The 18,506-nt window shown below is 37.3% G+C and overlaps 1 protein-coding gene and 1 long non-coding RNA gene across 8 annotated transcripts in view; both read right to left on the bottom strand.

The window, feature by feature from the left end:
- The window catches only part of LOC146768046 (uncharacterized), a 32,229-nt gene extending 24,345 nt beyond the window's left edge, over window positions 1–7,884 (bottom strand). Inside the window, exon 1 of the long non-coding RNA XR_014954023.1 lies at window positions 18–7,884. This is a non-coding gene — a long non-coding RNA (uncharacterized LOC146768046). The remainder of the gene's footprint in view (window positions 1–17) is intronic.
- KCNK2 (potassium two pore domain channel subfamily K member 2) overlaps window positions 1–18,506 on the bottom strand; it is a 129,759-nt gene that overhangs the window by 54,803 nt on the left and 56,450 nt on the right. For all 7 annotated transcript variants that reach the window (XR_014954022.1, XM_085576071.1, XM_085576070.1 and 4 more), the window contains one exon: window positions 7,891–8,008. Coding sequence is in view for 6 of the 7 variants with exons in the window: in XM_085576071.1 (XP_085432197.1) it covers window positions 7,891–8,008 (118 nt within the window). In the remaining variant the exon portion in view is untranslated. The remainder of the gene's footprint in view (window positions 1–7,890; window positions 8,009–18,506) is intronic.

The following is an 18,506-nucleotide window of genomic DNA, read 5'->3' as shown; positions in this document are numbered from 1 at the left end:
AAAAAAAAATAAACCACCTCATCTTACACTCAGATTAACACAATAGACAAACAGAGTGTGATTTATATCAGGCAGGTGCTTACCAGGTATAAAAAGCACATAAATTCAGCCAGATCTCCAAAAACTGCTCAACATCCAGAACTCACACTAGAATTACCGAAAAAGTGTCTGCTTTCCATGGTGATCAGTAGGCAGAAACTCCAGCCTACAGTGAACTTTTCTTTCAAAAGAATTTACATATCCCCATGCTAGTCTTATATCATGAGTCCCTGCCCCCCAAAAAAAACCAAACCAAAAAAAACCCCACCAAAAATCCCCAAAAAACCAACGAACAAATCTGTGATGGATTACAGCTGCCTTTCCCTCTTTAAAAGCTGCTTCTGCTTAGCAGCTCAATTAAACAAACTGGAAACAGCTGGGAATGAAGCAGCACATAAAGATAAACAGCTTAACATGGTCAAAATTTACCAACAGACCATCCTGAGAGGCTACACACTGTGAACAGGTGCTTTTATCTTGGCCTCTAAACCTTACCCACTCAGTGATCCCAATGTAGAAGCAAAGCCCAAAACATTTGCTTTTTTTCAGTGTTTTCCAAAATCCTGTACCACTGTTTGCTTATAGGATTTGAAGTTCTCATGGTTGGTTGACCACTCCTTATCCAGTTACAAAAATAAACAAAAAGGGAGCAGGAAATAATCCCATTCATCCTAGCATTCTGCACACAGTGTAACCCTACATGGCAATTCTGCCTCACATCCTTTCCTTTATTCATAGAAACAAGTTTTGTAACCTGGGAATGGAAATGGACATGATCAGGAGGCTCAGAAAGCCTTTTCTAATCAGCCAGTGATGAGAAATCTGAATAAAGAAAACAAAATTCAGTTTGATTAGCACACTGGAATTAACAGACCAAGCTGTGAAAACTTCACTGCTCATTTGCAGTGTAAATTGGGGACTGTCACAACTGACAAATTGACATTTTCACTCCACAACATGACTTGAAGTTCTAAGCAGAATTGCTTTAAGCATAGCCTGTTGTTTAAGAGATTACCAAAGGTAATAGAGTGATGAAAAGCTGCAAGCCTAGGAATTTGTTTTAACACAACTATTTTCAGGTTTTGAGGGAAAAAAAAGGAAGATAAAAGCTCAAAAAGTGCAAACTGCAAAAATGGTACATCTTCCTTCTTGTTTGGCAAGGTCCAGCAATAAATAGACACCACAGCAAAACAAAACTGTCAGTGCTGCCTAGCAGGAAGCTTATCAAAGATATTTAAAAAGCTTTTTGTATGAAAAACTAATTTTAATGAAGTCACATCAGTGTAGAAGGCCACTCCAGGTGGTCAGAAAAAATATTCCAGAAACTCAGTGTTACAAGCAAAGAAAGTAGTTAGCAGACCTCTGAATCTGAATTCTAAAATAATAAAAAGTGTGTAAAAAGAAAGATCAGGCCAAAAACTATATGAAATGTCACTGATGCCACCACCTTCCCTAAAGAGACAGCATCCCTTCATATCATCCAGTGCCAAATTTCTTGTCCAGAATTCAGAACTCACCAGATAAAAAACCTCCCTTGTACATTCACATAACTAAGAGGCTACATCACCTTAACCGAGTCTAATATAAGTGATAACTTAAAATAACAAGATCACCAGAAATATCAGACCATGAATATGACCCACAGAATATGCAAATGTTTGCACATCAGATTCCTGTGTATCAAATCAGACCAGGTAGAAAAAAAAAAATATCTCTGTATAATTAAAGCTGTGTATTATTCCATAAATTTGCACTTTTTCCATTTCAGAGCTACCCTTGGCAATACTGAGTATTTTCTTAGTCCCAATCATTTTGGTCAATGAGGCTCAATTTGTTTTCTGTGATTTGCTCGTTCAATTTAATTCAATTTTTCTGATATACAAGCCCTCAATGTCTCTAACTGAGCTCTTCATCTAATATAATTTCCTTTCAGCTCTTCAACTTCATCCTTTCTCCACCACTGTCCCAGCTTCCCTAGCTCTCAGCAGTCTTATCCTAATTATTGCTCCTGTATCTTGTACAGTCCACGTATTATTTCTTTGGCATTCAAGTCAGATAAGGCCTCTTTACCACTGCCTGAGCAAATGCAGGAGAAAATTGAGGGCATAGTTGTATTAAACTTTCTAGTCACTCTTCCTGGGAGAAATAATTACAGAGGAAATTTTGTTTAGTCACTACTGCCCTGGGAGAGAGTATGCTCAGTTCAGATGAAATATTTGGAGGATTGCGTTGCCAAATCCTAACAGGTCTCTCCAGAGCACAACTGAAGCACTGTCAATAACTGGGTCAAATTCAGACACTTGTTCAAAAGTACAACAAAAGAAGCAAAGGAAATAAATTAGAATGGAGCAAAGAGAGACTAAAAACCTAATTTAGTTCCAACAACTATTAAGGACAGCAGCACAGGGACGGGAAGGTAAGCACTAACCTGAAGGAAAAAATGAGTTCTGAAGAGATCTCAGGGGGATTTTTTTAAACCTAAAAATTCTTTCTGTTGACATGTTATCAGGTGAGATATACATGTTTAACACACTTTGAGAGTCAACGTGCCTCTCAGGAGAGCAGCAGGAGTTCTCAGTGAAGTCCTCTGCAGAGTAAGAGATGGAAGGAGCATTTCCACTTCATTCCCCAATGACCTCTGTAGCATGTCTCTTACTACCACATTTTCACAGACCATAAATTTTAACCACTTTTTTTTCTGCATTGCTCTGCAGCTGATCTTATAAGCTGGTTATATTCAGCTTTGCCACACACAAACTCCTACAAGAAGCTCTGTGGAGTCTGGACCTGTGCAGCCAGGCTATCAGCAGAGATTGACATTCCTGATCTTGCTTTAATGAAGATTATTTCTAGTAGAGGAGCCCTGAAAATAAAGGTCCTTGGAAGCCCTATACTCCAGTGTCCACCAAGAGTTAAGTTCACTTAAGTGATGGACACAAGTGCAGATTTAATTACTGATATGATTAAGAAAAATCACATATAAGAATATTTTTCAGACGAATGTATTTTATATTTTTTTTAATTTCAGGAGTTTTTCTTCAGTCCCCTACCCAATCACCTCAGCATTTGCACTTCACTTTCTTTTGCTTGCTTCTTCTCTCTTCCCTTACAGATACATAAACAGAAATTGAAGTATTTACACTCTGATGAGCTGCAATATTGTAAAATGAAGATTCTATGCTCATCCTCAAAATCCTTGTTTCTTCTTTGATGGCACAAAGAAATAAAAAAGTAATATGCTCTAAGATAAGCATGTGATGTTTCTTATTTTTCTGAACTAGAAGATATTTTTCAATGTCATTTACACATTTTTAGCTTTATGATTATCTGACATAATAGGTAACACATCTCATTATGAACAATATTTGTCTTTTTGTAACGTCAAAAGTGTTTTGTATATTTTAGTTGTCAGCACATTATTCTGTTACCTTGTGTTTCAAAAATGCAGTGGAATGGTGCCAGAAGGGACAGTTTTAGCAGCAGGATTTTATTATTGTTTCAAATCAACAAGCAGTGTAATAAGACTTTCTAAAATACCCTGCCTTCACAAGCAAACCTTTTGTCCAGCCAGTGGGAAAATGACAGAAGGAATGATTCCTTAAAGTGAAATTGCATTCGAAGCTACATAGCTAGTTGCAGCTTTAAAAATGACGAATCAGGTTGAAATTTCTTGTCAAAACCATAAATCTATTTTTCAGTATCTAATCACAATTTCTACACTTTTGGACCCCAAAACACCAGATTCCCAAAACACCCCAGAACCCCAGATTCCCCATCTTCATGAACCTAAATCAAAGACATTAGATATGAATAAACTTCTCAAGAGGTTCAGTTTCCATTGAACACCAGGTGTTGGATTCGAAAATCAAGAGCTGGTGGCAACGAAAGTGGAAAAGGACAAGAAGAAATGATGTGTTCTCCCTTTTTGGATTTGTTGGACTCAGTTTTTAGCAGCTGTTGGATTTGGACATCAATGGGGCTGTGATGCATCCTCGAGTGCTAAGGCAGGAAAGGAGCTCTGTTTGAAAGGATGCACTCCAGCAAACCTCAGCTACCAGTGAGGCTGCTGGCACTGCCTCCATGCCCTCACCTACCATCCCAGACACTCCATCTTCCAGGAGGCTGAATAAACTCTCTTCCCACTTGTCTACCTTGCAGTGCTTGAAAAAATCATGACAGACTGTCTGGAATAAGAGTGGAAATTCTTTTAGATGAAGATCCATAGCAGGCTGGTAGAGGTTCTCGGGATGCAGTTTCTTGTATTACAGAGGACACTACATTTTTTATGTGCTGAGACACCAGACATCTGGGAAAACCACTTGCTGAGCTCAAGGCCTTGGAATATCTTTTTATTTTCATTTTACTAGACATGGGTCTCAAGCTTCAAAATGACTGTTTTTTTACCCTGCTGCCAATATAAAATTTCTCCACTCCAAAAACATAAATCTGGGGGAAATTGGGGTGTGTACAGGTTGTATCTCTATGCCCATTTCTGATTTCAGCTACCTATTGAAAGAAATGAACCAGAGGTTACAAACCATGAACAGTGCCAGCAGTGAACTCTCAGAATAAAACCAGAGGTTAAAAAAAAAAAAGGCATAAAGGTTATTTTCCCTTCCTCCTCAGCACTATCTCCAGTTTTATGATTGTTACCATTTTTCTTGCTTTTCTCCTCAGCCTTCTTTTTTTTTTCTTTGGTCATATGGTCTTGGAGCAGGACTGACTGGATAATGACATTTTCAGGTAGACAAAAAGAGGTTCTTTTGTACTTTGCAGCATGCACGGTATCCCAGGGAACAATGCAACAACATTTTTCATAGATAATTTCATATTCCTCTTTCCCTCTGTTACCTTTTCCCTCTAAGAGACTGTCTGAAACCATTCCATATGCACAGACTAATAATCATGCAATTTCACATCTCTTTGTTGAGATGAGCTTTATTTTTTCTGGAAACATAATCACAAGCAAGAACACCTAACTAAGCCAGCCAAAGCTATAACCCTTCCTGAAACGAGTTCTGTGCTGCAGCACAGTAGTAAATGCAAAGCTAAAGCCAACAACCTTTTCTAAAGAAAACCTTGTGAAACTGTTTGATTATGAGTCTCAACTAAATCCACTTTTTAGAAAAGATCTAGTAGCAGTCATATTCTATTCAAACTGATTTTGCTAATTTTATATTAGGCGCTGTAACATTTACTGAGTCGCATGAAGGATTATAGCAGATTTCAAAGAATGTTACATAAATACTAAGCCACGTTTTCTGAAGTGTTGTCTCTGTTTCCATGAGCTGGCTTTGGAACTCTATAGACATAATGGCACCAGAAGAGTGCCTTTCAGAAACCTACAGGAGGTCCAGAAGATGCTTCTACTCTGCTCCAGCAGCCCCAAAACAGACCGCCAATATTTTTCATGTCAGTGTTCATTACTGGGCTACAAGAACAGTAACTGCAAAACAGTCATTTATTGCTTAGGCAGATGCTAAAGGCTTTATTTATTATCCTCTCCCCAGAAACCAAATATTTGTGGGATGCAAGTGCTACTGCCAGTAAGGAAAGGCTTTACTTTCATTAAAGGAAGGTTTGAGAAATTCTATTCATAGACTACTGGTTCCATTTGAATGTCTTAGATTCTTACATACCACCAGGAAGAGTGTGGGCTAAGTGATATGGTAAAATTATAGTAATAAGTGGTTTGGAAAGCTACAAAATCTGCAGCAACACTGGAAAGTTATCATTGTCTCTAAATGTTAATCCCTTTTCTCATCTGCAAGTACTTCTTAAGGTATACAGACTAAAGAATGTAATATTTACAAATTTTCTTCATATTCATCAAACCACATTTACAAATTATTTCTGTAAAGTTATTCCATGAATTTACACAGTCCTGTCTTTGTCCACAGAGAATATCTTTAGTGTTTCTCTGAAACCTATGGCAGCTCTCTGGAGATGCTCATAAACCACATTTTGACTCTCTTGAGAAATTGAGTTATTATTACTGTATGCCCTCTAGCTGGAAGGAACGCCTTCATTTTCAAAAAGTTACTCAATATACTCATAGGTACTGTTCTGAACAGAAAATCACTTGCTGGCACGTAATAACACAAAGATTAAGGGAAAGGACACCCAGTTCTTCTGCTCACCACCATTTTCCCAGGTAATTCACATTTCCAAGTGCTTTTCACCACAGCAGCACCTTCTGTCACACCACAAGCCCTGGGAGACATGGCCAAGGTGGTTCACAGCATTAAGGCAACACCAACCACACTACAGCTTCCATTTAATCTTGCTTCCCTTGGATCCTGAGAAAAGCTCAAAGGTGCAACTGGATGGGGGCTTCCCACCAGAAAGGGTCCATGATGAAAGAAACCCAGCTACTCCAAAGCCAAAATACTTTATGGAACACCTTTTCCCCCCATTTTTTTCTCAGGCTGCTAAGACAAACCTCTTAGTCTGACCTGCTTCTGACAACTCTGGTCTGCAGACACAACCTGAAATATTAATTTTCAAACTTATTTCCTATTGAGTTATCCTGCTTCTTGAGAACAGTGGATCAGAGCCCTGGATGCCTTTGCAGATCCCTGCTCTCTGCCAAGCTGGACTTACACTGGCTTGGTAGAATCAAGTCAGTAAATTAAATGAAAAAGCATTTTGATTTAGAAAAGTCTTAGTTCTTTGAAAAAAAGACGGTGAGACAAAATGTTCCACTGCTTTAAAATAACTTTTGAATTTTTAATTCCTTGAACATTTTTCATATGTTAACTTTTATCCTTATTACGAAGTGAAACAACTATTATGCATTTTCTGTAGGACCAGGGATGCTTACAACATAAAGTTTAGTGCTGCCCAAAGAGGATAAGACTGATCACAAACATGTCCTTTCAAATTTCTTGCTTTTTTTGGTTATAACCTTTAATTTTAATTAGATTTTTCAATACTTGAGGGTTTTTATCACCATGAGGAGGTGCTACTATAAAATCAGTAAGTTTTCTGCAAATCAAGGAGGTAAGAATTTCTGTCTTCACTAAACCTCTGTTTCAGTTACTCTAAATGTAGAAAAATATCACATAGGCACAATATTCATATTCTCATTATTCATAAATGTCAACATGTTTATACTTAAACACACAAAAAATATAGTACTTATGCACTTCTACACAAAGACAAAAGGTCCAGACAACCCTTGAAAAGAACATCCCCTTCCACCACAATATGCATATAAATGTTATGTAGTGATAATTATTGCAAATATACTACATTCCCTTATATATTACTCTCAATTTTTTTCTCATTATTTCATCTTCAAATTTCCATCTATCTTTGTAAATGCCCTTTTGTGAGCTATGAGCTACATCAAATTTTTTAACTCCAGACCATGTGTACAATATTGTAGTCAAAGGGAAGAAATTAGAATACCAAACACTATTTCTTTCTACACCTGCACAGAGGGACAGTGACTCTTTCAGAATTTAGATAAAATAACAATATTGGATGGGAGAACACAGGCTTTTAATTCCATATATCTCAGTCATGGTTTAATGCACATGTGCTTTAAATCATGCCCTAGTTAACACTTGTGACTGTACAGTTGACCACATTTTCCCCAGAAAATATTTCCACAACCTCTTCCAGTTACTTGAGAGAAATATACAGCAATATATTTTTTTTCCACAGAAAAATCACTCAGGTAGGGCTCCTTTACAGACAGGTATTATTTCTGCCCCTGCAGCTAGAAAATAACTCTCTACTTAAAACAGAAGATTTGGAAGATTTACCATTAACAAATATATGCACACACTGGAAATCAAGAGTTTCAGCTCATTGACTATAAAAAGATAATAAGCTGTGTCCTACCTATGGTGGTAATAACAGTGCCAGCAAAGAAGAAGGAACTTCCCAAGTCCCAGTGACTGATCTGAGCAGATGTGTTTCCTAAAGGTATGATTCCTGCATTTATTGCTGCCACTACTTGCTGCAAGTTTAAAAAGATTTTGTCAATATCCATGAAACAATTGTATTCTTATATATATATATTATACAGTAAATTGATTAATTCATTTATTTCATCCAAGCACTAAACCAGAAAATATCTGTGTTGCTTTGCTTGAACATTATCACTCCATCAAGCTACAATTTATTCTTCAGCAACCACTCCAGGCAATTCAGAAGAGCTGTAAAGTCCAGACCATTGGAGAGAATGCAAAATCTGTGATATTACTATCTTAGTTAGAAGGCAAACACAATTATTTTTACCGCTGCAACTATTTGGTGAAAAAAAACATGCATTAGACAAAATTTATAATGAGAGTTTCCCACAATGTTCCTGTGTTTTGTTAGGCAAGCAAATGGACTTCTTAAAAACAGTCATTTTAAAACACCAAGAAAAAATGCCCATGCATTGTTCTGTAGCAAATTAATTCCAAAGAAAGAAAACACTTTTTTAAAACAGACAATTCGATAATTAAAGCAATTATGCATACAATTATAAAACTTTCACTATTGCAGAAAAAAATCAGTCAAACATTAAACATGTATCTCTATACAACTATATACTTCAGAAATGTTCTTGAAAAATTCAGTTCTAGTAAATGAAACAACAAGCTTGCCACTAGTGACGTCTTCATAGTATCAAGAAACAGGAAACTTTTCTTCTTTCAGCAGTATCAACTACTGTAAATTCTTATTACAAAATGTATTCCTGTTATGTTATATCACAATTGCAGATATATACTAGTATTTGAGTTCAAGAAAAAGTATTTTAAAACTTGTGACAAATATTTTTAAAAAAATATAATTTTTATTTAACTCTTAAACTTTAAAACAGGATTTATTTCTAATTATGATACTTGTGATAATTGATGTCTAACAAAAGAAAAACAGAGGAAGCCATACCACATGAAAATGATAATTTCAACTGACTAATAGGTCCTTCTTGGCAAGATGTACAACAATAATTAGGTACATAAATACATTCAGTGAAAGGACAGACCAGAACCATCTTGCCTTTGGGCAGTCTGTTGCAGAGGAACAGTGTTGTACAGTAGTAATCATTTTTTCAGTCCCAAAATACATTGATTATTTGGAAATTAAAACATTTCTGTCATTAAACTATCCTGCATAAGTCACTTGATCTGGGCAGAGCTTATGAAGTAACAATGCAGGAGTAACTAGGACATCTATTTTTTTTTTTTAATGGGACGTAAATCCAACATGAAATCCAGCTTAAATCCAACATTTCCAGTTTGCCATTTTCAAAGCTCAGATGCACAAAAGTTACCATTGTGAAATCCACTGCTGCACCTCTGCAGCCACACAGATCTTGCTGCCAAACCTAAACAATTTCCACCATCCAGGACTGTCAACAGAAAACCAGCTGGGGTATCTTTACACATTTTTTTTTTTTTTAAATTTGTTTTTTTTTTAAAAAAAGCAGAAAGGCAGACATCAAAGAAGTGGAATTTTCAATCATACTGAGGAAGGAGAAAGGATGGGGAAAGTGAGGGGGAAGAGAGTTTAATTTTTCTTGGTTTTGGAAGGAAAAATCTTCTACATTAGTACAGGATGTACAGCTTGGCAGGAGCAAATACAGCAGCACTGATACCGACAGGTGTTTCCATCCATGTAGGAAGGGACACACCAGACTAAGAGGCTTGTGCAAACCATCCATTGAACTGGTTTTATAATTTAGACAATACAGCTATTCCTTTGATTTACAAGGCAGTGTAAATCAGTGTGCTGCATTACACAGGGCCCACTGAGTGCTGTTACATTTCAGGGGACTAAGAACTGCCATCACAAGTCCTGGTATCTGCACATGGGAGCACACTCTCCAGCGAGGACATTCTATGATACAGCACTGGATCAATGTAATTCGTTGAATCATTCTTGTTTCTTGCACTGGATGAAGGTGCTACCCAGAGCAATGCACCTGTTTAGACAGTCTAGCAAGACCAAGTTTTATACAAATCCAGATGCAGAATGGATTTGTAAAATCCAGGGCTTTTATCATTACTGCACATTTTTGAAGCCATATGTACCTCAAGGCCTTTTATACGAAAGGTGTTCCAATCTAAATCTGCTCAAGGATCCACTACAGCCATGCATTTCCTGACTTCATCTGCCACACCTACATTTTTCCTGGAAAAAAAAGGTACAGCTTAACCCAAAACTGCCCAAGGCACGACAGATGGCTACAAAAGACAATTAGCCACTATTATTATGTCTCTGATTTTATCCAACTGCTAAGCAGGAAAATAATCAGGGCTTCTTTCAGAGATGCTTCCTTTTTGTACAGCCTCCTAAGTTCTGACTACACACACTTTTAGAGACTTTCTGAGTAGGAGGCTGCATCTGCATCGTGGTGTTCAGATTGGCTTGGGTGAATTGCTTTGCCATTTATTTATCTAATTACTTTTGGAGCTCACTTGTATTTTGGGAGCCAAGTCGTTCTGTGGCAGTAAGATCTTCAAATTACTTGTGGATCATTTAAAGCATATTTCCCTTTTGAGAGTTTGTATGCACTTCAAAATAATTTTTTAAGTTCTTATGTTATGAGGAACACTTGAATAGCAATTTCTGATTTGTCTCCTTCAAGAAATTAATGATCTTACAGACCACTCAGCTTCCTCTTTCTTTCCAAACTGAGGACTTTTTCTTATTAAATAATATATTCACTTATTTAAACAAATCTGTTGTATATCACATATAAGTGTTTTTTAAATAAGTGGTTTTTTACTGCCAGTATTTCTCATTGATTTTCTTTGTACATTTACTGATTCACATTTGTAAATTTGTTGACTGTTTTAAGCAGTTTTAGTCATAAAGGGCCAGATGATGCCTTCATCATCACTGGGCTGTTGTTTCCAAACACACAATGTTATGCTTTCTTCTGGGCTGTGACCGTGTTTGGGAGAAGTTAGACTAGATAAAGCTGCCACATTTAATTCTTTCAGAGACATCTGTAAGAGTCTTCCTGGCTCACAAGGGTGACAGGTGGGTAAGGTTACTGGTTTACTGAGGTCAGCTGTCTCATCAAGTCTTTGAATGTTGCCTGCAGATTTTTCAGGAAGGATGACTGCATTTTCAACTTTTTGGGTCAGAGGATGACTTTTCTTCTTAGTCTGGTCAGCAATCATGAGAAGATCATCATCTAAGACTATTCCCAAGAAAAATTTAAGAAGAAAATAATATATTGCATAACTCCTTGTACATTTCAGGGCAATAATTTCAGGGTAACATCTTCGTGACATGTTCACCACACAAACTTATTTGGAGGATTGGATATTAACACTTCTCTAGCCCTGAATAAAAACTCAGGCTCCACTAACTTCACTAAGGGCCAGGATCTCAGCCTTAGTCTTCAAATAACAGGCTTATTATTTGCTGTCAGAGCTGTCTGCCACCTTAATTCATGGTCTTTAAGCCTATTTTTTGACTGATGCCTTACTACTAACTACTACTACAAACTTGATTTGTCATGATTTTGATTTCCTTCCTTCCTTCCTTCCTTCCTTCCTTCCTTCCTTCCTTCCTTCCTTCCTTCATCTGTTCCTCCCTCCCTCCCTCAATTCTTGTTGTCACTTGAGACCTTTGATTTATCTTAACTCAAACAGTAGTGAAAGTAACTGTGCATTTTGAATTTAAAAGCAGAATAATGAAAACTCTATAATCTGTACAGTCATCATATGCTGCAGCCTTTAAACACTGTGTAATTTTAACATGGGAACTTCCTGATTTATAAAAATTATTTTCCTTTATTAAAGTTAACTGACCTCTTCAGCGGCAATTTTTATAGTATTTTATTCCATATACAAAATAAATTGTTCTAAAAATCAGTTTTGTTTCAACACTACAGAATCGGTCAGCATTAGAACAGGGATGTGGACAGATTAAATTCTTAAAATATGCAGACTATTTCACTTGACTTGCCTTATTCCAGAGTCTTTGCCTAGTCCTTGTTTCAAATGAGTTGACTGAGCACAGGGTGGGTCACCCAGCACATGGCACCCAATAAAGGCCTCTATGCAGAATGATTTTAAAAATAATAGTATGTAAATTACACTTACAGTAATATGTTTTTCTTCTTTAATTATCTTTATAATGGTGGAAAAAACAGGCTTTTTTTTTTTTAATAGTGAAGTGAATTGAGAAAAAATTTTGACACATTAAAAATTTTAGAAAATTCCCATTTTTTGAGTTAGGTCAATTCTTAGGCTGCCTCTGCACTGTATCTTAGGATAGGCATGAAGTGTGTCTGAAATCAAGTCCTCACTTGCACTACACCTACACATCCCAACTAGTTGGCTTTGCAGCCACATTTGGGAACAAGCTTTAGTAGAGCATCAGAGAAAAGAGGCAGAGATGATTGAGCCCAGAATGGACAGGCCAGGCATGACCAGAGCTCCAAAAGCACATAAGTATTGCTTTCACACCACACATTCTTTGCTTGAGATCAGAACACTGGGAAAAGGAGCATGAGAACACAAACCCCATTTTAATTCAATGTCAGTATTTCATTTTCTATATAATTTAGAAACAGTTTCTGGTAAATACAGTGTGCAGTTTTGTGTTATTCCTGTGTTCATGCAGGCATTTCTCTGTAGAGGCCATGCTGAACTTTGCTTTGCAGATTAAGACATAGGATACTGTGACTTTTCTTCTGTCAAAGGAAGAAATAAAACAATCTTTTGAACAGCACAGTCATTTTCTGAAAATAGAAGACAATTCTAGATGAGGGATTTCATCTTCTGGTGCTCTGACCCTGCAAGGAGTCAATGGCATTGACTGACAAAAGGCAGCCTGCTGGCCAGGAGCTACATCCACTAAGTGGGTCTGCAGAGACACAGCAAAATAAGGAGAGTTTATAAAGTATGAAGGCTGGCCTCTGGTAGTCAGCTGTTGTCTCACATGGAAACCAGGCAGAAATAAGTATGTGTCACACCAGTCACTCCAATGCTCATCTCCTTGTTCCACACCAGGCTCTGAATACATGTTTTTCTACCATCTTCCAGTCACTTCACTTCTATGAAATGATGTAACACAACAGTTCATTACTCTCAGCTCTTCTACTGAAAGATTAAAATAGAAACACCTCAAATTATGCTTCTGATAAGACCCAGAGTGTGCTTTCTTTCGTTACCCAGCTTGTCAGGAGTTAGTTTGTGCTTCCTGGCAGTCACTTGGCAAGTGATGTCAAAAAGTCAGGTGTGCCTCAAAGTTTCTGAAAACCATTTCTCACCCTGGATTTTTTCCTTCCCTGCTATAGTTCTACTGCCATTTGACAAGGGCACCCTCCCTTTACAGTATAAAGATACATCTCATATGGCCCAGCTACTGCACAAGTCCTGTGTTTTTATTTCAGCTTTGGTTTACAAGGAATGGAAATCCTGGTTCTCAGTTCAAAGGCACACCAGGATGCTTTTAACACTTAACAAACAACTCTCCAGCCTCAAAACACATGGGTTTGGGCCTTGATGTTGAAAGAGATTGCAATAATATTTGTATTATAATTCTGTGACTCTTTGTTTTTCTTTTTTGTTTGTATAACATATGAGTGTGTTCTACACTGGAGACTAGTACATCCCATGCTGAAGAACTGAAGGATTCTTTTCACCCTCTTTCACAGCTACTTAAACTAAAAACATGCAGAAACATAACAACATTTCTATTTCTAAATATGTATTACAAACCCCATGGGTTTCTATGTGTGCATATTCTCTGTGTTTATACATACACATATATATGCATGTATATACACATGCACATTCAGGGAAGAAGGCTTTTCTTTGCTCCTTGAGATTACAGACTGGAAGAATTATGCAAACAGCTGTTCTGCAGAACTGACTTACTAATGAGTCATATCTGCCACCCTTTCTAAGACAAAAGCTGGCATTCAGATGCAATCAGGCTAAGCTAAGTTCTAGGTCCATAAAACTGTTCATCTGAAGGAAATGTAACCTTTACAGGTCTCAACATCGGAAGCAGCAATAAAAGTTTGAGACCAATCTCATTGAACAAAGAAGTGACAAGGGCAGTAAGAATTTATTTGTTATTCTCCTCCCAAATAATGCTTGTGAAGGATAAAAACTTCTTTTAAAAATCCTTTTGGTTTAAGCAGTGTGTAGAAAACTACTACAGAAAAGGGAGCTGTCCTGTCCCTGGAGGAAATGCTCCCAGGCAAGAGAAAGTTTGACAAAAAAAAAAATTCCTATTTCCAGGAGCTGAGTACAAAGCCAGAAGAGGGAGATGAGCAGGAGCCCAAGCAAGGAGTGCACACAGTCCAGGGGCTGCTGCAACCCATCCACACCCAGCCACAGCAGGTGGGTGCCTGTGAAGCACAGGTGTGGGTAAGGGTGTGGTCAAAGGTCTTTCACAGACATCTTTCATTTAATAAATATTTCTCTGATCTGGAGATTCAGGTAGAACTGGTGAGGGGGGGCAGGTTGTGAAAGGAGACAACTGCATTTGAACACTTATTTGTGACAGAGTGAAGCAGAAAGGAGACACAGACACAGCCAGAGGAAAAAGAAATATGAGATGTTACTGTACAAGTGAGGACTGCCAGGACACTTGGAGTTCATAAAGCCCAAGTGCTCTGATGGGCAGCATCTTGCCAAGGACAGACACATGCACAGGCCAAAAACTCAAACTACAGCTCCTGTGCTTTGTGTTTTAATTGCTTTGAAAGCCTCTCATTTCTTCTTTCATTGCTTTGAAAACATCAACAGGCAGATCTACTACTGATATTTGACTGATACTTGCAATTTTTCATAAGCTTCATAACTGAAATGCAGATGGCAGATTAAAACAACTGATGCAATCGTATTTTGGATCCTCAAATAAAATAGAGTGCAGCCTCAATTTCTTCTATTCTGGTCTATCAGTCTTTTCAAGGCTTTAAGTTTTACAAAGCATAAATACTGCTTTCAGGCTAGGATCCTGACATGACATAGTTTCTGATTTGGAGAGTCTTGAAGGAATTGCAAAAGGAGAGACTAAGAGTATTTAGGGTTTAAAATGGTACATTCAAACTAGCTCAAAAATTTCCTGCTTCAAGTACCTGTAAGCTACAGCTCACAGGCCTGAAAATGTCTACAAATGCTGTGATTCAAAGAATTAATAAAATTTGTTTCAATAGGTTTAGCTAATATATTTTAGTCTTGTCTAAAAAATAAATGTTGTATTGGTCTGAAAACAAGACCTTTGCATCTCTGTGTTTTCCTATCTTAAAAAAGATAAAGCATACTCAAATATTTTGTAATCTCTTCGAGAGAAAGGATTTACACTTCTTTATTTTAGCATAATCAGGGCTCAAGGAGCGTATCTGACTGAAATTAAATATATTCCTAAAAAACTGTTTTCAGGCAAAAATAATTTTCTTATTACTACAATGCAAATTGTAAAGAAGCCTGTGAACGAGACAAAAGCAGTTACTGATGGAGGTGCAACTTAATGAAGTTACCTCCCTTCAGCTATAAAAATGAAACCACAGCAAATGCATACTTTGAAGTACAATATTTTTACAAGAAATTAATCACAGCAGAAGCCATGACGACTTTCTGGTGATGCCAGTTTGAAGAATGAAACACTGCTCCCATGTCATTCATAATCATGTCAGGCTTCCCTCAAGAGAGAGATAGAGGGAAAAAAAGCATTTATCCTCAAGGGAGATTAAAAAAAAATATCCCCATTTTGGTCTCATTCATAATCCAAGAGATGAATGGAAAGAAAAGGGGCAGTGCAGCTGACACAAATGTGAGATGAAAACAGGAATGGCACACAGCTCTGGATCCCTGCACGGAGAGGTGTTCTTCCCACGTTAGCCAAAAACCTGCACAGAACCCAGGGAGATCAACTGGTGGGATCCACATCAGTTCAGCTAATCCTAGTGGCTCATTAATTCTTTTGGTTGGTTTGTTTGTTTACTTTAAATGCAAGCACAATTTTGTGGGCATTCAGTTTTCAGAAGAAGCCACATACCCTGAAAGGAGCTGGATTTGAAACTCTACAAAAGTATTACTGCTGAGACAGCTTGGTATAGCACCCTGCAAACTTGTTCAGATTTCAAAATGAAGGCTTTATAAGACAAGAATTACCATCCATAACACTTGGAACACATGAAAAGATTGTGCTTTTTAGTGTAAGACTATTTTTTTCCACTTGTTAGGGTTTCAGAATAAATATATTTGAAGGATCTTTCTAAAGGAACAGGAAATTAACTATGTTCTATTATTAACTTATGTTCCATTGTACATTTACTTGGAAACACTTTATTAATTTTCAGAATTAACTCACTAAAATAACTATAATAATTCACACCAGCTTGCTGGGAGATTTTAGATATTTAAAATAATATAACTAAAATTTTTCTTATTTCTCTTTTTTGTATGCAAAAATAATGCATTAAACAACTTGCTTGGATATTAAAAGGATTTTTTTTCCCATTTTGGTTTAAAAAGGTCAACATTAACAAATAACTACTTAGGTGGTATTTACATAAAAAGTTCTTCTCTTTTTTTTTTTTTCTAATCATCTTTTTCTTTGGCAGGGGGACAGGCTGTTACTTCTAATTGCCAAGACATCCCACAACACAAAATATTGGCCACATCCCTACGTCCTAGGAACAGCATGAGTTCTAGGCAAGGAGAAAGCAAATTCACTGTTTCTTCATGCACCTTATTTCCTCCATAGGATCTTTGGGATCCTCTAGAGCTAATGAGGTGTATAAAACGACAGTAATGACAATTTAATGACATTGCTGAATATCAAATTCAGCCAGGATCACCTGTTCCCAGAGACAACCCCAGGAGATGCCATGAAGGAAGACACAAGTATCTCATGGCTGCACAGCACTCCATGAGGACATGAGTGGCACCTGAACATTAGCAGTGTAACCTAAGGTCTCTTTACATTTGCTACCATTCACAGGCGCATAAATATAGCAGGAAATTTTTCCAAGTTCTTGGCAATACATTTTGTGCATCTGAGTTTGGAGAATGTCTCTAACATTTTAAATGTTTAGTAGCAAGCTTGCTATAGGAAACAGTCAACAAACTAAAAAAAAAATTAGAATTAGATTGAAATAATTAGATACAAGAGCTCCAGTTAGAGAATTATTTCATTCTTTAATGCTTATTGTTATTTGTGTGTATAGCTGGATTACTCCCAGGTTTCTATCAGCTTCTACCAACAAAAAGCTCAGTGGAGAGAGAAAAATTGTTGGACACAAGACATAAAAAATCCTTTGAGCAAATGAAGATCAGCTTTATACACTTTGTCACACATTCATTAAATCCACACAGTCTGAACTACATTTACTCTTTTATTCTGTCACCTGACAGTTACTTTGCATTGCATGGCAGGGCCAAGTTGTGAGCAGGCACAGACAGAGTTTATGATGAATTGTAGAGTGTTCTTCTCCAAAAGAAGGAATATTAGGAAAGAAACTGGCCACGTTCCTTTCTGCAGCTTTATAATGTATTAGATATCACAAATAGCCTTTACCTAATCAATGTTTTCTCATCTGTTACCAAATGAGACCCTTACAAGATCTTCCAACTGAAACTTTTTAAAAGTGAAGTTTAACATCAGACCATGCACAGCTTGCTGCTCTGTTGTATTCTTATTGTATATTGTATATTCTGTTGTATATATTCAGATAGTGTTTGTACTTTTACAAGCCTCCCTCCTGGGGTATTTCTCTAGTTGCAAATTTAGATAAACCACCACTGAGTGCTGTGCACCTCAGCATCACTGAGGACAGCATCCAGTGATCCCCTTAATGCTGTTGTTAATGCTGGCTTCAGGCAACAGCAAAGGACTTGAAATTGCCTGGAAAAAAACTGGTCTCTTGGGTGTACAGATATGCTCTGCATGATTTGTGCACATTTTTAATATGGTACTAAATGGAAGTGCTCACAAAATATCAAATTATGTACCTGGATATACCTCTCAGGGTCATGCATTGCTGTTGTTCATCTCAGATATATTCTGTGACTGTGAGGCAACAAGTAACTGATGTGCTTTAGACTGAAAGATTTGCAATATTGGACCATGGGAGTCAGAGACAGAAGAAGTCATGAAGACCATGTCTTTTTTTTTTTTTTTGTCAGCACAGGAACACTGCTGGACTGGGCTGAAAATTTATGAGGAAAACACAGGTCCTTTTTCTGAGGCAGCTGAATTTACCTCACTGCCATCCTCAAAGCACTCTGTTCCATTACCTTTGCACATTTTCTAGGCTGCATAGCAGCTCTCTGTTGCCCCATATTTTACATCTGTATAAAATATATGATGTCTGTAAAAGTATAATTCTCACCTAGTATACCCAGAGGAGCCACACAATCAATGTGACAATACAAAGTTTCAGTAATTCAAAACCCAGGGAATAAACCTGCGCCTGCTGAAGAGTTGGCAACAGTATATATTGTTGCACCAGGACAGGTTCTGAGGACTGGTGAGATAAAATAAGG

This window comes from Lonchura striata, chromosome 3 (genome assembly GCF_050655825.1).
Source record: "Lonchura striata isolate lonStrDom1 chromosome 3, ASM5065582v1, whole genome shotgun sequence".
NCBI classification, from domain to species: domain Eukaryota; kingdom Metazoa; phylum Chordata; class Aves; order Passeriformes; family Estrildidae; genus Lonchura; species Lonchura striata.
The sequence above is the reverse complement of the archived record's forward strand: the minus strand, read 5'-3'. Positions and strand labels throughout refer to the sequence as shown.